We start from the raw sequence: 24,802 nt of genomic DNA, 5'->3' as shown, positions 1-24,802 counted from the left end.
TAGGTATTGAATTGCTTTAAATAATAAGCATATATTAAAGTAATAAACTATAATCATCATTTCTTTAATATGAGCATTTATTACTATCTTAACTGGAAATTCATGATCCTTGTTTAACCCTTCTCATGGCTGATGTTATTGATCTAGTCAATCACTACGACTGACTAGCACAAAAAAAGGGGCGTGGCCTAAACGCTCCTTGTTGGCACCGGAAACGCTCGTGTAGTTATCACTCTAGGGGGAGATAACTCTATGGTCTGCTCATATCAATAAGCCACGCCTTCTTGGCGAGGCCTGCCGCTCGATCAATAAGGACTTATTGGTCGACTTATTATACGTATCATTTTTACTGACATAGCTAGAATAAGAGCACTCCATAAGGCGGTTGAGGTAACTCTTAAAATATTTTTTAGTCATTAAAAAAACTAATTGTTAATGCATACCTGCTTTTTATCTCTCTACCATTGGTTACTGTAAAGTTAAATAAAATTAGGGCTGCACATGAAGTTCTTTATCAGAAAAGGGTTGATGTAGAAAGATAGACTCAGCTTGTGATGCAATCACTTTTTAATTTACTTCTTAGAATTATACAAAGCAATGCAGGACCTATAGCCGACTCAAACCCTCACAATTATGCAATTATTTGAAGAAGTCAATCAACAATATGTATATGATTTTTATAGTCATTGTTTTCTCTCTTGCATTGCTCACGTGTCTTAACCTGCAGTCACTACCAAACTTGCGAAAATAGACTTTATATCATGACATAGTACACATTTATACAATTTATATGTATATTGTGTTATACTATAACCAATTATATATATAATTATATATATATTATGACAAAAATATCTTATTGTTCCAGTTGAGAAGATGGCTGAAGCTGAGGCTGAACTGTCAGCAAAAGTTGAATGTGGATTTTGTTTCTGTGCTGAGGATGAGCTGACAAATCCCAAATCGTTGCCTTGTTCCCATGTTCACTGCTCACGATGCCTTCATATCTCACTGAGTCACAGCGGAGTTCTCCAGTGTCCACACCAGCACTGCAGGTAATATTTATAACAACAATATGCAGATGAACCACTCTTTCTGCAGATGAACTGCTCTTTAATCATTGTAGCCATCTCAACTAAACACACTGACATTGTAGTAAAAAAACTATGCTACCCATTAGATGTAAATAAAGCGCATGCTTGTCGACAAATTACCAGAACTTGCCAACCCTCTCCCTCCGTGTTTAGCGTAACACTTTTTTGTGGCCTGATCGTCTGCTGCAGATAATCTGTTCTTTGATCTAAATTATTAAGATTGTTATTACTATTATGAGCTAAAATGAACAGAATAGAATTAGTCGACCGGTATTTGAGGAGCGAATAGGTATGTTCATTATTGGTCTCTTTGTTTATCTTATATTACGTGAACATTGTTGTGATGTCTGTTACCGCAATAAGGTTTGCAGTTTCATTTTTGACGTTCATGGTTTATAGTTATTTAAGAAAAGAATACATCACGGAAACAATAATAATCTATGAAGATTAATGCTATCCCTTACGATCCAGTTTGCTACAGACACAACAACACACTTTGTTGTAGAATTTTCACTGCGGAAATAAATTTTTTTACTTGGCATTAGTGAAAAGAGTATTGCTATCATATATATTGTTGCCAATGTAGTGTACATACTGATTTTTTGGTATTTATTTTACTGAACGGAACTATTAAATCCGAATTTAAGAAAGGAATGTTTCAAGCGACATAGGCTAATATGCTAAGCGCTTAACAGTTTGGGCTGCTATTAGTTTCTTGTTCGTTATCACATATATTGGCAGCGGCTGTAGGTCAGCTCATCCGCGTTGTATTGCAGAGAGGTCTTTGACATACCAATAGAGAAGCTGCCAGCCTATACGATAGGAGGTAACAACTCTGCCTGTGACATATGTGTGAAGAAAGGTAAAGGAAACCAGACGGCTGCCGTATATTGCATTTCCTGCTGTAAGAAATACTGCGCCAAGCATCAGAAGGTATGAAAGTTGGAGTGTATTCGATTGTAAATATTTGCCAGATGCTAACAGCTACTTGGCAACTTGGTAGATTCACCAATGGTGTGATGGTACTGCATATTAGGTGGCTCCAATTTTCTTCCTAACTAGTACATGCAGTACTTTCAAATAGACAAGGGGCTTCCCCTTCCAGCTTGATGTAATCAGTTAAACTTCCCCTGCCTTTTTATCAGCAAAGTTATATTATCATGCGCTAGGTATGAACTGCCTGAAGTGCCCTACATGGGAGCAATTTGCTAGCTTGCTTTTAATGCATGTCACTCATGTAGCCTGCATCAGTGTGAGCATTTTACAATTTGCATATCATATGCAGCCAATGCCCATGTACAGAAGAAAAGGCAGCGCATGTCATTACTCTTAGGTTCAGAAGTGAGACAGGTGTAGTCTTTGTATTTTGTGAACGTGGTCAATAGACATTATTACTTTAATGCAGAGTAATTTCCTTTGTTCAGCGTGAGATTAGGGACTCAGGTCAATAACAAACACAAAGTTTAATGTTGGCCACTTTCTACTCGACTAGCTAAAAAATTTGATGCTTGGGCAACACATTATTATTGTGACTTTACTTGCTGACGGAATTGTTTAGAGTGCTTTGTATTAAATAGACTGATATTCATCATGAAAATGCCTTATCACTAATATAATTATGGGTGGGTTGACTTTCTGCCTAATCTTTTGCCTAGGTGTTGCTAAAGGCTAGTTCACTTTACATTGTCAGAGTTGTTCTCTCAGCGATTATTTGTCGACTATGTGCATCGTAAACCAAAGGCATCGCCGAGACAACGTGGATACGTCGTGAAAGATCGCAGTTGTCAAAATTTCACGGTAGTTCGCTGAGCATCTATGACAGCCTGTGCAATGTGCACCCCTTCGGCGGTGGTGATTGGCTGTCAGGGTATTGCTCGATCTATATTCTGTTTTATGATAGCTGCTGCGGGACTAGTATTTTATTGGTTCCGTGACTACACTGTTTAATGAGAATGCTATTCCGCTATTCGCTGATGTGAATGCGAATAGGTTTTTAATAATGTGAACATTGTTATTGCAGACGATCACCAAAGTATTGTGTGATTAACACCGACATACAACGGTATAGTGTGAACTAGCCTTTAACACAACTAAAGCTGAAGGTTGATTGAACTAAATTCAACAGAAAGATTGAAAGGTTCAACTCAAAAGATATCATTGAAAGAGTTGCCCTTCCTTTTTATTTTTCATTTACACATTATTTTCATAAAAACATAACCTTTTTTAAGGTTTGATGACATGCATGACCTATTTTACAGATCCGTTGTCCTACTAACTGCTCTCTCTTTCTCTCTCTTTCTCTTTCTTTCTCTCTCTCTTTCTCTCTCTCTCTTTTTCTCTATCTTTCTCTCTCTCTTTCTCTCTCTCTTTCTCTCTCTCTTTCTCTCTCTCTTTTTCTCTCTCTTTTTCTCTCTCTTTCTCTCTCCCTCTGCCTCCCCCTCTCCCTCCCTCTCTCTCCCTCTCTCTTTCTGTTTACACTTTCATGCAACTTTATTCGTCGAAATATTTTCACAAATACACTTCACGCATTCAATAAAACCGTGTCTATTGTTCTTACGTGTCTATTTTATCGTCATTGTAATGCTGTCACTTTTAGCAGTGATATCTTATAACTTACCGTAAAAATTCATTTAATTTTTTAACCTCACCTCGAAGGAGTACATATCATTGTTTGTTAATCATGACGAGCCTGTTGGTCACCTGTGATAATCGAAAAGTGCTGCAAAAATTATTTGCGAAGTATTGGGTCACACGATCAGATTACGACTTGACGATTAGATCAAGCCGAAACAAAACTGTAAAGTTACGAGCATCTTTATATTTGATACTGGGTCTTCGGTAAAACCCGAAGTGTTTGTCATAAACTTGTGATACAAGAAGTTTTATATTGAGTCTTTTATTGGCCTTTCAATTTACGTGAGAACATCACGTGACAAGACAATAACCAAACTGTAATGACTACGTCAGATAAATAAATAGATTCCAATCTATGGCGGCTTTCCGTTTTTGAGCTTTTAAGAGCTTGTTATCACATTTCCACATATTTGGCACCAGAGTAAGACATGGTGAATCTTTTGATACCAAATAACTGTAATGTGAATTTTGTTGCAGGTCAACCTTTAACTATAACTTTAAAAGCCAAGGCTTGCCTGAGTTCTTTTTTCGCATGGGGCAGGCTTACTTAGAATGGCATCAGCTAGATTGCTGGTGCACACTGAGACTATGCCACAAACTTTTTTCTCAAGCTATCCTAATCATGCTTCTCTGCCATCTATTCAACAACGATGGGATCAAGCGTACAGCTTTTTAACCACCTATAACAACGCCCAGTTTTGAAGTTTGTTTCGCCAGGAAGTAGTCGATTTATAAAGTTGTTCTACATAAAATATTTGGAGATACATGTACACACTTCAAATCTGAAATTCACGGAAAAAGAAATTCAATTAGCAGATTTCTAACCTCATTTATTTTCATATTAGCAAATAAAGGCAATTAGTTAGTCAATTAGCTTAGATGACCTTCCATTACCTTCAAGTGTTTTGTGACTTTTAGATACCTTCAAACTATATGTTTGCTTTATGACTATCTAGGCAGGCTGTAGAGAGAACTCAATTACTATGTTTCCACGGCGCGCATGAAGCGCATCATGCAGGTTTAGAGTTGTGGCCAGTTGTGTTATCGTGCGAATTAAGTGTTTCTATGGACATTCACAAGATGCGAATTGACTCCGGCGCCTTGTTAAAAAAAGATAAGGAATTGTTCACTATAAATTAATAATTAGCGACGCAAACACATGAAACTCGATCGGAATAAAAACGATAGAAGTATCGCAAATGTTTAAAATTGAACAGCTGGAGCGGCATTTTAATGTGCATTATTCGCAAGTGATTTTTTCATTATCCGCAAGCATGATGGATTCGATAAAGTTTTGTGATTCGGAAAACTCGCTTCGCTTGCGGATTTATGCCATTTCCATGATGCGGTTAACTTGGGGATTGGCTCAAATTTGCAAATCATGTGTGTCATGGAAACATAGTAAATTGGGTAGCCTGTAATTACAGACCTACATCGATAATGAAGGTGCAACAGGTTCATAGTCTATTGAAACAATGATTGTTTAAACGCCTCATGTTGTGAGGCCATAATTATGTGTGTAAATGTTTATGTACTTTACAGTTTTGTAATGTCTTATTCCTAACTTACAGTCTCATGATGATGTACTTATTGAGCACCCAAAGATTCCTATAAGCGAGTATCTCGGCCAAGCAAACAAGCTGCAGGTTATCGACTGTGATGAACACTCAGGCTTGTCATGTGCATTGGGATGCTCGGATTGCCTCAAAGTATTTTGTGTAGAGTGCGTTGCTAGCAAAGAGAGCTGCCAAAATGGTATGTCTTTACTTAAATCTATATATATATATATATTTATATATACAAATCTCAGTGTTTATTATTAATATTATTATTATATTAACATATTATTGGTTACTACTAGCGCGTCTGAAGATTATGATTGTGTGAGAGACCATGACGCATAGCGTACTGGTTGTAATCACACTTATAAGCACAATCTGGCTTCAGACAGACTGACAAAGCTTTTATTATAGTAGAGATTCAGACTAGCTTAAGTTACTCCAATTCATAGTTGAAGTGTCAGAAACAACTCATCAGAAATGTGATGAAACAGGTCATCTATCGTTACAATAATAGGAGGTCTACTGTAACATGTCATCTATTATTATAATAATAGTAGGTCTACTCTAACATGTCATCTATTATTATAATAATAGTAGGTCTACTCTAACAGGTCATCTATTATTATAATAATAGTAGGTCTACTCTAACATGACATCTATCTTTACAATAATAGTAGATCTACTCTAACATGTCATCTATTATTATAATAATAGTAGATCTACTCTAGCATGTCATCTATTATTATAATAATAGGAGGTCTACTGTAACATGTCATCTATTATTATAATAATAGTAGGTCTACTCTAACATGTCATCTATTATTATAATAATAGTAGGTCTACTCTAACATGACATCTATCTTTACAATAATAGTAGATCTACTCTAGCATGTCATCTATTATTATAATAATAGTAGATCTACTCTAACATGTCATCTATTATTATAATAATAGTAGATCTACTCTAACATGTCATCTATTATTATAATAATAGTAGATCTACTCTAACAGGTCATCTATTATTATAATAATAGTAGGTCTACTCTAACAGGTCATCTATTATTATTATAATAATAGTAGGTCTACTCTAACAGGTCATCTATTATTATAATAATAGTAGGTCTACTCTAACATGTCACCTACTATTATAATAATAGTAGATCTACTCTAACAGGTCATCTATTATTATAATAATATTAGGTCTACTCTAACAGGTCATCTATTATCATAATAATAGTAGGTCTATTCTAGCATGTCATCTATTATTATAATAATAGCAGGTCTACTCTAACAAGTCATCTATTATTATAATAATAGGAGGTCTACTCTAACATGACATCTATCTTTACAATAATAGTAGATCTACTCTAACATGTCATCTATTATTATAATAATAGTAGGTCTACTCTAACAAGTCATCTATTATTATAATAATAGGAGGTCTACTCTAACATGACATCTATCTTTACAATAATAGTAGATCTACTCTAACATGTCATCTATCTTTACAATAATAGTAGATCTACTCTAACATGTCATCTATTATTATAATAATAGTAGATCTACTCTAACAAGTGATCTATAATTATGATGGCAGGTCTACTCTAATTAACCTTACATATTATACCGATAGACATGTGTTGCTACCTTGAGACACATATGTAGCATGTTTAATGTGACATGCAACTCGTATTAGTTGCTGTTGTTGTTCAGGCAAAGCTCATGAGCTAGTAACATTGGCCGAGTTGGTGGACCAGCTACACAAAGAAACTGATGAACTGAAAGTTCAAATTATGGAAAGGGAAGAGAAGCTGTCTTTTCTTTTTAAAACTGCCTCCAAAGTTGTGCTTGAGTTTGAAGAAGAGACAGAGGAGATGATTTATGCTTTTCGCAAGACTAGAAATGAGCAGGTACTTACACCTTTCTGAACCCAATCATATCTGAACTTAGATGTCGAGTTGCGGATTATCTATTGGCGCGCATCACAGAGTCAACGATTGCTAGACAATGTTGTCCGATTGGCATATGCTTTGAGTAGCATCAGCACTCTGTCTGTCGAGTATGGTAATGCTGGTTCGGAATGCTTTGGCATTGCTTTTCTTTTACTGGCAAATTTTCACGCACTAAAACTTGATGAAATTTGATAAGCCCCAGTTTTGACTATTTTGGTCACATATAGAATTCGAAGAGATCATTCAAACCAGCCATGCATATGTAACTCTGTTGATTGAAGTGTATTTATAAAGAGTACAGGTGTTATTAACACTTCGTATTCTGCATCTTTATTAGCCATTGCGTGACTTCTCTATGGTGCCGATAGTATAAATAGGTAGTATAAATAGGTATATGTCGTACTTTTTAAAAACGTCTCGAGGTTAATGTTTATAGCAGTTTTGTATTATATTGCTGAATGTGTTTTTTGTCTACATTCCTTTTAAATAACGGGTAAGATTTTCTGGTCCATTGTCTGGGATTTTAGATCTTACCACTTTTTATGTCAAATTTGACGATAGTACTTGAAGAATACTATTGCTTAGTAGTACTTTACTGCGGAAAGGGAAAGTCAATTGTTGCTCGTTTTAAATTTTTAGTCAGATGGAATGATGTTACATGATTAGTGGTAGTAGATGGAGTAGAGCAGTCACTAAGGGTGATAGAGTTAACCGACCCACCAGAAATGTAACCACAACAAATAAAGCTAAGATGTTCGGTTACCATTTTGCACAATAACATTTTTAGGTGATATTTCTTTGATTTGAAATTCACACCAAATATTAGTCATACTCAATAGTTTGTACTAATATTAGTTACACTACGACTAGTAACAATAGATTGTACTAATATTAGTTGCACCACGACTAGTAGAGGTGGAACGAGACAGGTTTTTTAAGTTCGAGACGAGACTCGAGACACTGTCTTGTAAAAATTTGAGACTCGAGACACAAGACAGTAAAATAATGTGCATTTGGTGATGATTTCACTACACAAGGACTAGCGTACTTAATATATAAAATTGATAAACCTCTTGTTAAATTGAATTTTCACCTGGTGTAAATAATTTAAATACAACATTTTAATTGCGATATGCATGTATTTTTTGTACACAAAAGTGACACAGACAGCTCTAAAATAGCAAAGATATATACGGTATTTCTAAGAATTTTGAGCTTGATTGATACTAATTATTATAAACGTATTGCTTTGTACATGTATATTTGTTTCAAGTTTGTTTGTGTATTAACTGCAGTATGTGAATTATATTTAAATTGTACTCATGAAATTATATGAATTACTGTATATACCCTTATGTTGAACTAACGATAATGTCATTGTTACCCGAACACGGTCTATGGTCGACACGGCCTTTAGTTCATTTCTCCGTGTACAGGCAGGTTTTACCCGTAATTGGTAGTATACAAAAGAGGCTCGAATTTTATGAAGGGCAAATGGTGTTTGGGCACGATACAATAAAACACAGATATTTTACCCGCAACAGTATTATTTATTAAATCAGATTATCCGGAGAGTAATTGGATACGACCCAGTATCTGTTTTTAGGACACAGAACCGGACAACAATATATTAACAGGGCCGTTGTCCAGACTATATGATTAGACTCGGCGGCCAACATAATCAATAACAACAGGTAGTAACGGACCTCGTATAAGTTTAAAGGCAGTTGCCCGCAATCCATTACAATATATGGAGTTGTTGTTACCGCGAAAGCCATGTTTTAACAGCCGTGCGCAGGTGCTTTAATTCTATTTCCTGTCTCGAGTTTGGCAATAGTTAGGTCGAGACGAGACAAATACGAGACGAGACAGGTCAAGACTCAAGATGTCTCGTGTCTCATTCCACCTCTAACGACTAGTAACAATAGGTTGTACTAATATTAGTTGCACTACGACTAGTAACAATAGTTTGTACTAATATTAGTTGCACCACGACTAGTAACAATAGATTGTACTAATATTAGTTGCACTACGACTAGTAACAATAGTTTGTACTAATATTAGTTGCACTACGACTAGTAACAATAGTTTGTACTAATATTAGTTGCACCACGACTAGTAACAATAGATTGTACTAATATTAGTTGCACTACGACTAGTAACAATAGTTTGTACTAACATTCGTTGCACCACGACTAGTAACAATAGATTGTACTAATATTAGTTGCACTACGACTAGTAACAATAGATTGTACTAATATTAGTTACACTACGACTAGTAACAATAGTTTGTACTAACATTCGTTGCACCACGACTAGTAACAATAGATTGTACTAATATTAGTTGCACTACGTTTAGTAACAATAGGTTGTACTAGTATTAGTTGCACTATGACTAGTAACATTAGATTGTACTAATATTAGTTGCACCACGACTAGTAACAATAGTTTGTACTAATATTAGTTGCACTACGACTAGTAACAATAGGTTGTACTAATATTAGTTGCACTACGACTGGTAACAATAGTTTGTACTAACATTAGTTGCACCACGACTAGTGACAATAGACTGTACTAACATTGGTTGCACCACGACTAGTAACAATAGTTTGTACTAATATTAGTTGCACTACGACTAGTAACAATAGTTTGTACTAATATTAGTTGCACCACGACTATTAACATTAGTTTGTACTAATATTAGTTGCACTACGTTTAGTAACAATAGGTTGTACTAGTATTAGTTGCACTATGACTAGTAACATTAGATTGTACTAATATTAGTTGCACTACGACTAGTAACAAGAATTTGTACTAATATTAGTTGCACTACAACTAGTAACAATAGTTTGTACTAACATTAGTTGCACCACGACTATTAACATTAGTTTGTACTAATATTAGTTGCACTACGTTTAGTAACAATAGGTTGTACTAGTATTAGTTGCACTATGACTAGTAACATTAGATTGTACTAATATTAGTTGCACTACGACTAGTAACAAGAATTTGTACTAATATTAGTTGCACTACAACTAGTAACAATAGTTTGTACTAACATTAGTTGCACCACGACTAGTAACAATAGTTTGTACTAGTACTAGTTGCACTACGACTAGTAACAATAGTTCGTACTAATATTAGTTGCACCACGACTAGTAATAATAGATTGTACAAGTATTAGTTGCACCACGACTAGTAACAATAGTTCGTACTAACATTAGTTGCACCACGACTAATAACAATAGATTGTACTAATATTAGTTGCACTATGACTAGTAACAATAGACTGTACTAATATTAGTTGCACCACAACTAGTAACAATAGATAGTACAATACTAATACTAGTTGTGCTATGACTAGTAACAATAGACTGTACTAATATTAGTTGCAACACGACTAATAACAATAGATTGTAGTAATATTAGTTGCATCACGACTAGTAGCAATAGATTGTACTAATATTAATTGCACTAAGTCTAGTAACAATAGTTTGTACTAATATTAGTTGCAATACGACTATTGACGATAGATGTACATGATTTTGACCAGGCTACTAGAAGTAGCAAGGTAGTCCAATTCTTTGCAGATGGAGGCTATCGAGACAAAGTACGCACTTCTTGAGCAAGAACTGATAGAAAGGAGGCACAAGTCCAAGGTTCAAATAGCTGAATTTATGGAAGGAAATGTTGGGCTGAAGCTTATGGATCTCAGCAAACACCGGCTCAACATTGAGGCCTGGTTCAAGCACAGCCATCAGGTAGTCATTTTCGCTAAATTAAGGCCCTAACAGCTATTTCATGTCGTACTGTTGCAAAGTGGACGCATTTGAACTCACAACCTCCAGTTCTGGAGACAGGCATTTATCCAATACACTACACTGTCCAACTGGCTATATTATGGAATAAATTGTGCACATACTCATTACAGATACCAATCTTTCATGGCTTCAAGCTCAACACTGCAGCTAGCATTATGCTTAAAGCCATACCAGAAGAAAAATGCGTGCTCATACTTAAAAAGTTCCTAAATTCACATGGCCAACAAAACTATTGCAATCATTATATATCTGCAGTAGGTACTGCAGCCAGTACAGTATGAATTACCCAGAAATAAACACGGTACACATAAATAAACGCAGTATAGAGAAATAAACAAAACACCTTCAGTTAAAAGTTAGAAGGGTTAATTGATTGTTTGAATATGTTGATTAAAAATAAATTCTCAATGCTGAAACTTTTTTATTACCCATGCAACACTGGGCATTCAGTAGTTGACAGTAAAATCAACAATGTTAAGTAAATTTCATGTTAAAAAAACAAAACCATTGTTTAGTTGGAAAACGAAAATATGACATAAGCTGCACTCACTTTTTTTTGAGAGTATGCCTGGATCTCTCTTTTGACGCTAAAAAAAACAAAATCATTTCGCAGTTGTAACACACACAAAAAATCAGTAAGGTCACTATATTTTTCATTTTTTGTCCACATTTCCTTCAAACTTCATCTTTAATGTCTCAGTTAAACATGAGATCTCAAGATCAATTAGGTCCGCATCAGAGTCGTTCTAGCCGTTGTCACCAGCCTGTTCAGTGATCATTCTGTCATTCATAAGAGCTCAAATGACACTAGAGACTGATATCTTAGCCCAGGTATCCACGACCCGTTGGCATATAGTGGCATAACTCACTTGGCGTACCACATTAACTCGGTTCAGATTAATCGAACCAAAAGTCATATACAGTCATACCTCGACATACAAGCTTAATGCATTCTGGGACTGAGCTCGTATGTCAACTTACTCGTGTCTCAAGGCACTATTTCCTATATGAAATAACTAACTACAAGTTAATTCGTTACTATACTATGAAAAAATCACATACCGTATAAAACAGAATATTACGATAGAAAAATGTGTTTTTAATCGTTGTAATTCAGTACCTACGCTAATAAAGTAAAAAATAACTATTCAGTTGTTAAAATCTGCTATAAAATGTAACATTACTGTTATTACACTACTGTAAGATTTTACCTTCGAGACAGACGCAGTGGCTAATGGAGAGACTTGACAGCAGCACGTTCGGTACACTAAACTTTTGTGACGCTACGTAACAGAAACTTTGAATTTAACTTAAATGAATTTAGTTTACTAAACACACATTTCAAGCTAAGTTTAATTGTTATTAAACTCTAATTTGGTCGTCATACTTTTTTATTTTCCCTTTCCGGTTTAGCGTTTTTTGCCTCATGTTCACTATTTGCCACTGTTCACTTTTACCCAACCTTTTAACAAACTTTTTTCAAACTGATTTGAGGAGAAAGACTGAGTGACGCTGTTATCGTAATTGTCACGCATACTTGGCCATATAATGGCCATCGAGAACCGGCTTGTATCTCAAAGATTACTCGTATCTCAACGGAGAAACTTGCTCGAAATTCTGCTCATATCTCAATTTTCTTGTTTGTTGGGGCACCCGTATGTCAAGGTATGACTGTATAAGGTGTACTAGTTTATATTGTTGATTTTTGCCAAAATTTTATGACTTTAGGTGCCTGGTAGCCTGACAAATGTGGTGGGACACTGTTTGTTGCCTTAAAGTTGAATCATTTATGAACTTCTCCTGTTTTAAGTATACTTTCTTATCATTTGGCACCGCCATATCTGATATAGCAGCCTACCGTAAAACCTCTATTTGAACACCATGGCGCTCTATTTTTCAACCCTTCTCCTATGGAGGCAGTCAGATAGAAGTGGCGTTCAAATAGAGGCTGGCATTGTATTTTTTTACATGGCTCGTCAGAATTTTGAGAAGATAAAGTTAACCCTATTAAGGACGAAGCACATGTCGCCTATATTTTGCCCTCTCCTTTGGGTAGAGCAACATTAACCCTTTTGGATGCAATAAATCTGCTAATTTACCTCCAAATTGTCAAAGATCTCTTAATGAATATGCATAGGAAGCTGAGAAATATCTCTACCAGTTGATATTTATTGCTTGCAATTAATCTGCGATGATATTAAAGTCTGTTTTGCTTTGCATTATACTGGAGCTTTCAATTTTTTATATCATTCTAAATATGAAGGCATATTTTTATTTTATAACTATATTTAACAACTAGCTGTGCTACCAGGCGTTGCCCGGGTAATAAAAAAGTCTTTGGTCAGAAAATTGATTTGTTTCTAACATAGAACAACATTTGCCATTCTAACTTTCAAACTACATATCATGAGAAAAGAGTTTTGTGTAATTGAAATAAATTAAGAGAGAAAATAAAAACAACTATAAAAGTTTTCAAACTTTGTCAAACAACTTTTAAGCGTCATATCATGAGGAAAATGTTTCGTGCAGGTCAAATAAATTAAAAAAACAAAACGACTAAAAAGGTTTAGAAGTAAATGTGAAATAATTAGCAAGTAATAGCTAAATTAAGTCGGTTTTGCTGCGATTACAATAAAAGATGATTCGGTTATGATACAATTAATTCGAACTGAGAAAACAAAATAAAAACCCTGAATATGTAGAATCAATAATAACAATTCTTGCATAGAAGTGTGTGTGTGTGTGTATAAAAAAGGTTACCGTTCCATCAGAAGCTATTCATCAAAACTTTGAATATGACGATACGGAGACGAAATAATTGTCCGCGCGAGAAGGATTGGCCTTGACCCCAGATATAGTAATCGAATCTTACGAAAATTATTTCTTAACATGGGCATCGTAACGCGTGGCCGCATCGGGAAAATAATCAGCGTGCGCTATAGCTATAGCTGGAATGACAGAGCCACATACACACATACTTTGAGAAATATTTATATAGTTGTTGCATAAAACCTCATTGCACTCATGGTTATCTTTGTTTCAGTTTGCAGCCAAAACTGGCTTTTTATGTGCAATAGAAGAGGAGTTATCGGCGTTGATCCATTGTAAGCTCAGATACTGCAATGATGCTATCAAATAATATGCTATAAATCTTCAAATTTATAAGTTATATAACGATAATCTATCAAATGCTACAAATACATATTCAAGAACAAGTGACATAAATGAACTATACTTATAACACATTCAGAAACAAAAATTAACATTTTTGAAACCATAATATTTGCATTATTTGCTCGGCCAGTTGCGTTCTGATTGTTGCTTTCGATGGAATGAACGTTTTCTGGTTTTTCAATACCTTCCACAATGTTTTTTGACCGGAACGCTTTGCACTGCTGAACTAGTCGATATTAGCGTCCATACAATTTATTTGGCTGAGAAAAACTTTTACATATTGCATTACGTACAAATAATGATAAGCTGTTAGCCGCATGCATGTTAAGCACAACTTTTAGCCTAAAACTAGTCATTCATATACCATTGTAAATGTAAACCGTTTTTTACATACATCAAAGTATCAAAACCGCGTTAAACAAGGAACTACTATTAGCCTAAAATGGTTACTGATTATTTCTATGGCGTTGCTTTCAAAGTTTTAACGAAAAAAACTTTTTAACGTTTTAACGAAAAACTTTGGAGTTGACAGCGAAAGAATGAATTGTTATTGATGTAATCGGATCCTTATTAGGACGATTTTGTGGACACTTTTTTACTGATCACTTGCTATTATGGGTTCATAAAGATCACAGAATGTCAAAGTGGCGGTCAACTGGAGGTAGCATTCAATTAAAGGGTGGCGTTCTATTTTTTAATCTTTCTACAGAGGCGGTCAAATATAGGTAGCATTCAAATATAAGTGGGGTTCAAATAGAGGTTTTACGGTATCTACTGATTTGATCCAGCACTGCTTTATCTAGCTTAAATCTTGTCCATGTGTAAAAGTCACGTAGCAGCTCTCACTCAGGCCTCTCACGAATGTTGATGCTGATATAAGCCATACTACTAATATCTACTGATGGTGTGTTTGATAGTCTCAACATTTGTAGTAGCCATCACTCTGAAGCATTCCTGCTGTGGTAAATCTCATTTCGGGGTAGGCTCATATAGAACATCTGCCCCTTTGTACTAAAGATTGGTGATTTAGATCAATATTAGGGTTTCCCAACTGTGTTATTGGCAAATTTGGTCAACTTGACACTTTCTGATAGATGCTGTTGGATATCCTCGGTATGCAAGATGAGTTTTATGGCATGAAGACATAGGTATCTTAACTGGTCAACTGCATATATATCTAACATCCCAGGAACAATCTCACTAATAGACTACAAAGTACCTGAGACCACCCGAAAGAGCAGCATCGGTTGCAAACAGCTACCCAGTTCTTCAACTATTGAGCCATACAATAATGTCACCTGAGTACATACAAATATCAGCCAATAACTTTTTAACATGGTGTATATTTTTGTTGTTGCTAGGTGGAGATTATACGCAAATATCAGGAGTTGAGGGAAAAACTCAAACAACTTCTGACTGAGGACTTACCAGCTTTAGAAGTACAATACCTGGCGTCTATTCATTCTACCGGTAATCTGTACTATTCATTACTTAATATGACCTCAGATCAAACATTTTATGTGAAGTTTCATCTATTCAAACTGAATGGATGCAGTGGTAGTTGAGCTTTATGAATTGGTAGTGACCTGAAAGCCTGCTTCTGGTTGAGTTAGTGTCATATTTTGGCCATGCACTGTTTGAGGTTCAATATAAGGTCCAAAGCACCATAAATATTTATTTTGGGTAGAAGCATTTGACCTAACTGAAATGATCCTAGATATAATATTAAATGTAATAATGGAGTGTGATGGTGTGTGGTGAAAACAATTAATTATGCGTTATGCAGCTTATAACCATGCTTTCAAAACGGTTTTGTTTTCGGAAAAATCTTGTATTCTCAGCTCAACATTGATAACCAATTAAAAACTATATTTAAGTGAGAACCTGATTTAAGAACCGATCAAAATCCTCTTCAATACTTCTTAGAACTGTGGAAATATCAAAACAAACCTACCATTGGTAAAGCTGTAGTAGTTTTACTGTAGTTAATTTTTTGTTAAAGTTGAGAAACGAAACATCTATAGGTAGCAGCGAACTAAAAATCATGTGATGTTCTACAGTGTGGCAAAAATTGTAGAAGTGGTACTGTAAAGATACATAACTTTATTTGGAAATTGGTATGCAATTTTCATGTAATAAGAAATGTTGGTCTAAAGGACTCCTCGTGAAGGACAAAAGAAGGGTTTAAAGGACAAGCTTTCAGCTTGATCATCACCGAGTGGGTGGCCCCTTTGAAAAAAAGTGGAGCACGCCATTGCTTTTCAAATTCTAACACAGTGCTTTTTGATTAATCTACAGCCAAAGATGGTGCTGCAGCTTGTAGTTGTCTTAAACCATAACTGCCACGAACAACTTTTATCGTATAAACTAGGTAAATCAGACACGCTGATTTCGATTTTGTAATCAAAATAAAGATTAGGCCACTAACTTTCAGAGTAATGAAGGATTTTTTATAGCGTTTTAATATCGGTCTCGAAAACAACACGATCGGCATAACAAGCTCCGCCCATAAATACGTGACGTAACCTAGCTTTTTAGGAACAGAAGTTACGTAGGTATGTTTATACCGATTTAGAATAATAGAGATGGGTGTTTTAAAATCCATTAATATCTAAATTCAGCCTTAAAAATAATATCAGTCTTTTCTGAAAGGTAGATAAGCTATTTAGCATTGCATATTTAAAAAGCGCGATAACAACGCTAGCTTGTGATAAAACCGTGCTTTTTGAGCTCATTTTTCTCGGCGTCCAGCCCATTTAAACGTAATGTAACAAGCTGCAAGCAATTTTAAATAGTTTATATCCCTTTCATAAAAAACTGAAATTATTTTACAGGCTGGATTTAGATAATAATGGGTTTTAAGACACCCATCTCTATTATTCTAAATCGGACTAAACATTCCGAACTTCCGTTTCTGAAAAAGCTAGGTTTCGTCACATATTTATGGGCGGAGCTTGTAATGCCGATTGTGTTGTTTTCGAAACGGATATTGAAACGCTTTAAAAAAGCCTAAATGACTTTGAAGGTTAGTGGACTAATCTTTATTTTGAGTACAAAATCGGAATCAGCGTGTCTGATTTACCTAGTAAATACGATAAAAGTTGTTCGTGACAGTTATGGTTTAAGGTGCATCCCAAGTGTGACACGAGGTGGCTATGCTCTCACCCAGGCTACATCTAGTAAATATCTCCTCTTCCTAGTTCGATGACAGTGGACACATGTTATGCACAAAGTTTCTGTTTTCAAAGCTCCTTTGATGATGGAAGCAATAAAAATATACAAAAACTTTTTATGCCAACAAAGTCTGACTCTCATCACTTAGGTCTGACTCTCTCATCCTTCCGTGGCTTGTAAGCTTGTCGTATGTAATATCGTACAAGTTTACTTCATAATCATTCTCATTGATCACAACCTTATACTCTCTCAAGGACAATAAATTTAGCTGTTTTGTCGATTAACTAAGCCATGCACTCTCTCATTGTCAGTGGTAATTGTTAGCGTTGTTAACAAAAACCTAACTCGACTGTGTAACCATCACCAACAGTATAGGTGAAAGTGAGAAAGAAAATTTTTATGCACATGCGATCATTCCCAATGATGATTAAAATGTGCAACAGTCGAAACTTAGCGCAGGTCTTTACACTATTAACTGTGCTTAGCATCGTGTTCATACTCATAAGTTCTGAGCTCTCGTGTGACGTCACAAACCTCATGCGCTGTGAGTACTGAGATGTATGAGAATCAGGCTTTATCCTCTAAAGAAAGAGCCTATTGAAGAAATCTGTAATGCACGCAATATCATTTCAACTGCTTCAACGGCAAACATTTCAACTGCTTGTCTTTAATGCCACTTGTTATGATAGCTTCCGTAGCGTTCGTGTCTGTTTATGTTATTCAGAGTTATTTTAACTTGATTTTGATTCAACTCTAAAAAAGCAAGCAACCAATTATGACTAAATGGTTCAATCTTTGTCATACGCTTTAAATCAATAACTTAAAAGGCGGTTACTTAGCATGTGAGCTCAATGCATTTTTTGGAATTACAACAATTTCGAAGTTAAATATTTGTGCTTTTCAGAAAAGTACCAGTAAATACTTATTGGAAGACATCACACCTACAAAGGATGTTTTTAAAGCATAAACAGTAGCATTTGATTTGTGAACTATTACGAGTCAATGATGCCCATTTTTGTTATATGTCATTCTTATCTTTGTTATATGTTGTTCTTATCTTTGTTATATGTCATTATCATTGCTATTGTCTTAACCTCCCATGTTGATCTAACCTCCTTTAGATACGAGTAGAGATGTTGAGGTGGAAATAACTTCTGAAGAAGACGGAAAGATCAGTTGGGATAAGGGCTTCACTATTAGTAAGCCACTCCCGAAGTCCGTGACCTTGATCAAGGATAACCATATGCCATCTAACTGCCGATCTGTCTGCTGTTACAAAGGAAATACCTATGTCGGACTGGATGACTATAGTGTTGCAAGAGTTGATGAACATTATCATATAACTATTTCCTTGGTCAGATTTGCAAACTTTGTTGATGCGATTGTAGTATATAATGACAGAATTTACTCATTGGTTCATGGGAATCCCTATATAATACACGTTCATGATCTGACCGGCAACCCCATCACACAGTGGCAACACTCTGATAATGCCACCTATGGTTACGGCAGCAAACTTACTATAATTTCAGATCAAATAATTGTTTCTGATCGATTGAACCAAAGACTAACAGTATATTCCCTCAACGGGGAAACGATTAAAAATGTTCCATGTTCCCAGCTTGGTACAGGAGCTGTAGCAATATGCGCTGCTGGTGATAATGACATCATAGTGTCAAACACGAATGCCAGGCTTGTCTTCAGGTTTAACATGTCTACTGGGATAGTCGTCTGGACAGCAACACCTATCCAGTCACCTCAAGGCGTCGTACCGTACCGAAAGAACTTTGTATGTGTTGTGAGTCAGTCTACTCGGAGTGTTCATGTTCTAAACATAAAGACAGGTATGTCGATATGTCGTGTGATGCCACTACTTAGTATGCACTATTTTAGACATTTGAATTGCTCGATTAACTCATTTACTGTTTTACATTGCCTACTTGGGGATGAAAAAGTTGGGCGTGTGAGAAGAAAATTTTCTAGAATGTTCCTCTAGTAAAACTTCCGGCTGGTTTGAACCCTAAAGAGTACGCGCTGCTGTTCTTTGAAATATAGTTGAAGGTTGACTTGCAACAAAATTCACATTACAGTTATTCGGTATCAAAATATTCACCATGTCTTACTCTGTTGTGTGGTAGGTACAAAATATGTGGGAATGTGATTACAAGCTCTTAAAAGCTAAAAAACGAACAGTTAATCGCAGCCACACGAGACCGCCGTAGTTTGGAATCTCTTTCCAAAACGGCTCAAATGGAACGTAGTTGTGCAAGATGGCTTCTGTTTACACTTTCAGGCAACCTCATTCGTCGAAATATTTTCACAAATATAATTCACGCATTCAATAAAACAATTTTTTTAAAAATTTTATCGCTATTGTAATGCTGTCACTTTCAGCACTGATATCCGATAACCCACCGTAAAAATTCGTTTAATTTTTCAACTTTAGCTTGAAGAAGTACATATCATTGTCTGCAGGGCTGTATCTACCTGTTTGAAAATGGTACTGCAGGGAGAGTCCGAGAGAGGTGCCGAGCGCCCGCTCGGTGGGGGTCTAAGAGGGGGTCCGGGGGTTCTCCCCGGGAAATTCTTTAGTATAACAAGTCAAAATGGTGCAAATCTAGCACCCTTGGCTCCTGCTAGGGCACATGTTTTAACAGCAGTTTTGACATTATAAACCAGGTTTCTAAATATAAAACTTTTATTGAGATTGTCTTTAACAATGCTTATTAAAAATATAATGTGAATGAAAGCTGCTAAAGGGGTTGCCCACAGCTAGCATGATGTAAAATGATCACCGGGCACAATGCTGAATGGTGTAGGAGACGAGTAGTCTTCTATGAAATAATTTAATCAAATAACATTGTAGAGTTAAAAAGTAAAATTAATAGAGCACCATGTTAAAAATAATGCACTTATACTATAGTCTATAATACTGAGCAAGTAGTAGTAGATTTAAGTTTGAGCTATCATGTTACATGCATAGCTCAAACTTAAATCTATTTCTATGAACAAAATCTTTGGTACATAAGCATTCATTTACATATCTACTACTACAAAAAAAATACAACCATGTATTATTGTCTCTGTAAAAAATGCTTGGAAGCATTCCTTTCGGTAGAGTCCAACGCTATAACGTTGCCGTGCAAGCTACCATAACGATTGTTTTTCTCTGTATATTCCAAGTATAATAAAAGTCCAAAAAGTTTACATCACTTATATCATCTGAATTATTTTTATTCTGATCAGACAAAAAATCACTAACGATCGCAGGATCAAATAATTTTTTATTTTACCGTTTTGAAAGTCGAGCCGATGTTGACTGGTTTTTCCAACTTTTATTCTTTTCCAAGGAGGCGCGATTTCTTTAGCTTTTAAAACAAATCAACGCCTCTCAGATAATCGTTCCATATTGTAATTCATCGACTGATATCTTGTTGATGATATTTAAAACTTACTAGCATTCATATCCTTTGTTTAACATTACTAGACGACAGCTTTATAAACGTTTACCGAAAGCGACATAAATGTCGTTTCCCCACACAACCGAGAAACAACATTTTGGTCATTTCCCCAGCCAATGGGTTAACATCAAGCAAAAATGGCGTGAATTCAAGGATTTTGTGCCTCAAAACTGGTACTGCCATGGCAGTAGCTGCAGTATAGGAGGTTACGGCCCTGATTGTCTGATAAACATGACGAGCTTGTTGGTCACCTGTGATAATCGAAAAATGCTGCAGAAATTATTGGTGACGAATGGGTCACATGATCAGATTACAACTAGACGATTAGACCAAGCCGAAACAAAACTGTAAAGTAGCGAGCATCTATATTTGATACGGGGTCTTCGGTAAAACCCGAAGTGTTTGTCATAAACTAGTGCTACGAGAAGTTTTATATTGAGCCTTTTATTGGCCTTTCAATTTACGTGGGAACATCATGTGAGAAAACAATAACCAAATGTAATGACCACGTCAGAAAAATAAACTGATTCCGATCTATGGTGGTTACGTGACGGCTGCGATCAACTGTTCGTTTTTGAGCTTTTAAGAGCTTGTGATCACATTTCCACATATTTTGCACCTACAATACAGCAGAGTAAGACACGGTGAATCTTTTAATACCAAATAACTGTAATGTGAATTTTGTTGCAAGTCAACCTTTAACATTTGCGCACGACCACGCAGTGTTTTAATTCGTAATCATGAGTCTAAAACCGAATTTGATGCTCACCAGAAATAGCGAACATATGATATGACTCATTGTTATTGAAGCATACCAACCTGCAAAGAAAGCAGCTACAATAAAAGTCGCTCTGCGCCATTCGCACAGCTCATGTAAGATTTATTAGATCATGCTTTGCAACATTCTCTAAAATTGTGGTACTGCCAAGATCTAGTAGTTGGTGTAGGGTGTAGACCATAGCGTGCCATGTAACAATGGTAATTGTTGTCCTCAACTCATTTGCTACAGGAAACCACGATGAAGCAACTCACTCGCTTTGATGTTGCAAAAATTACCTTTATTAATCCAAATACAAGTGACTCTAGAGTAGGTTAAGAGATGTTGTAAATACTTTGTAATAATTTGTGGTGGCTGATCGCCGGGGCCAGGAGTGAGGGGACTGCCGATGGTAAGGTGATCGACGCCAGGACCGGGTCGAGCCCTGACTCGGTAGACAACACGACTCGCAGTAATGTTTCCAGTTGGCCGAGGATCGGATGCCAAATCGGCCCTACAACCGAGGGACAAAGCCAAACCAAGCCAGCAGATTGTATAAGACGCCGCAGAAGCAACAAAAAGCAGAGCACCTGGAAGTCTCACACGGTGCATGCAGTTAATTAAATGTTTATTGTATATTTGACTGTACCCTTATATATTTGTGAAATATATACTCTCATTGTTTTGTACTCAAGTGGTCTGATTCTTGGAGCGCAAGTAGAAAAACTTGGGCAGTTCTTTGACAATTAGATTTAATTTGTAAATCACCAGTACAAAAATTTTGCCTAAAAGTAGGAAAGCATAAAAACATGCTGCTAAGACTTACCATTAAGTTTAATCAATTAGGTTTATTATTATGCTAACTCAATGAAAAATTTGTAGCCTTAGAACTAGGAAGCGATCTCAGCTCTGAAGAAGCCAACCAGTAGGCAGCATCACAGTGAGACCTCTACTCACAACTGCCTTAACATATGAACATACAATTTGAGCAAAAGTTCGATTTTGCACACAAAGTAATTTTCAGTATGCAAGCTATGAACTCACTCTCTTTCTCCCTCGCTCTCGATGCATCACTGTTTTCTCAGTGAATGTAAAAAGACTGGAAGTTAAAATTTATTTTGAAATAAATTACTCTGTATATCTTCATCCTATGACCTCTACCTCTGAATCTATGCATCGCAAAGTTTAGAATTTTGTTCTAGTAATAACTAAAAGCTTTTTCCAGCAATTACTTCCTTTCCAGTTTAACTATCCGTAGCATTCATTAAGAGACCATAGGTTTTTGTGGTTTTTAGGTTTGAATTGGTGTGTGTGTAAAAATATAGAAGTAGAAAGTAGAAATATAACATTAAGCAATATGGAGATATGGTTATAATATTGATTAAGTTAAAACAAAATATATGAAAGCTTAGCTCCTATACTTGTTAAGGCATAATGAGGCCCACATGCGCAGTAGCACTGCAGCTAGTCATGGTGCTGGGCCCACAGGAGTTGGCATACTCAAATAGTAGGTATAGATTAATCTAGGCTTAACAAATGGTTTTTAACATTAACTCTAAAACTAGTAAATGCAGAAGTTTTGTACAAGTTTATTGGAAGACTGTTCCATTGTGATGGTACTCTATAATCTATTGTTTTTTAACAAGAAGTGGTATAAAACATTGGTAAAAGTAGATTGGTTTTTAAAAATCTAGTGTATAGTGTGAATATTTTTTACTTTGTAGGTAACTATAGTTACTAAGGCTAACATGTTGTTTTGTTACTATATTTTAATGATGATGATTTTTACCAGGAGGCGATTGCATTAGATAATTACTATGGGTTTCTATACCACTCTCTACGTCTATACAATTTTTCGCCTTATGATGCCAACACTGAAACAAACTAAAATCATATAATTGTATACCAAATAATTTTTCATTACAAGCTTAGCAAAACAGGCTATATTTAGCCATTACTTGCTAATAATTTCACATTTACATTTTAACACCTTTACAGTTTTCTTTTTCCTCTTAATTTATTTCAACAAAATACATCCTTCATGAAATGAAATTTAAAAGTTACAGTTGTTTGAAAACGTTTGAAAGCCTTTACAGTTGTTTTATTTTTTCTCTCAATTCATTTGAACTGCACAAAAAACACTTTTTTCATGATTTGAAGTTTAAAAGTTAGAATGGTAGATGTTGTATATGTTATATAAAATAAATTTTTTGTCCAAAGACTTTTTTATTACCCGGGTATTCACCTAGTAGTTTATAATACTACTACTATTAATAATACATGTTTCTGTTCGCAAACCTCTTTTGTAATAGATAGAAACTATTCATCAATGAGTTACTTAGTAGCTAGTACAACAAGTGTGCATTCTAAAAAGTAGTTCTGATAATTGCAATAAAATATTTTATTCATGAATTGGATAAAAGCAATGCATGGTGTAGTATACACAGTATAGGAAAAAAGATGACGTAAAAACAAATTATTCTCAAGTTAGCAGATATTCTTTAAGTGTATGCCTCTAAGATGTTTGCGGACGATGCGATCTAAGACGATGCGGTTTTTTGGCACCATAAACTTTTTTTTAAAGAAAATGTTTGTGGACTGCTAAAAAAAACTACATATATATATATAATGAATATCTCATGCCATGCTAATGCACAACCAAAAATGAAATGACTTCATAATGGCAATCATTTCATTGATTTGTTTTTAACCATGAAAAATTAAATATCACTACTTTTGTCACTTTTAGGGGAACAGGTGTCACAGTTCACTGATGCCAACATCACTAACAATACATATTTCGACCTCGAAGTATCTGGACAAAACTTGATCATTCCAAAAAGTAGCACAATTTCTCTTCTGTTCTATCGGATGAATACACAACCAAATGCCTGACTCTTACATGGTAGTCTGCGATAACCTTTTATTTATCGTATTATCTATATATAATTAGGAAGCCTCAACAGCATGATAGTTTTTCCATATTATTTTCCTTAGTTAACACTGTAATTAACTGTTCCAAGATGGGACAATTTATGTACGCACAACACAATCTATCCAGTGATAAATAGACTTGTATTTTCAGCTTATAAAATATAGATTTATAGACAAATAGTGCATTTATATCCATTTCTAAATAAATATATTGTATAGTAAAAAGAGAATATTAAAATATA

The 24,802-nt window shown here is 35.4% G+C and overlaps 1 protein-coding gene across 1 annotated transcript; it reads left to right on the top strand.

Moving 5' to 3' along the window:
- The first annotated feature begins 291 nt into the window (after positions 1-291).
- Positions 292-24,521, top strand: LOC137390928 (transcription intermediary factor 1-beta-like). Its single transcript, XM_068077243.1, has 9 exons — positions 292-390; positions 869-1,052; positions 1,868-2,024; positions 5,297-5,480; positions 7,001-7,197; positions 10,830-11,000; positions 15,596-15,704; positions 18,530-19,252; positions 24,376-24,521. The coding sequence occupies exons 2-9, from the start codon at positions 877-879 to the stop codon at positions 24,519-24,521; spliced, it is 1,863 nt and encodes a 620-aa protein (XP_067933344.1). The 5' UTR covers positions 292-390; positions 869-876.
- The last annotated feature ends 281 nt before the right edge of the window (positions 24,522-24,802 follow it).

This window comes from Watersipora subatra, chromosome 3 (genome assembly GCF_963576615.1).
Source record: "Watersipora subatra chromosome 3, tzWatSuba1.1, whole genome shotgun sequence".
Lineage (NCBI taxonomy): Eukaryota > Metazoa > Bryozoa > Gymnolaemata > Cheilostomatida > Watersiporidae > Watersipora > Watersipora subatra.
This window is presented reverse-complemented; position numbering and strand designations above follow the sequence as displayed.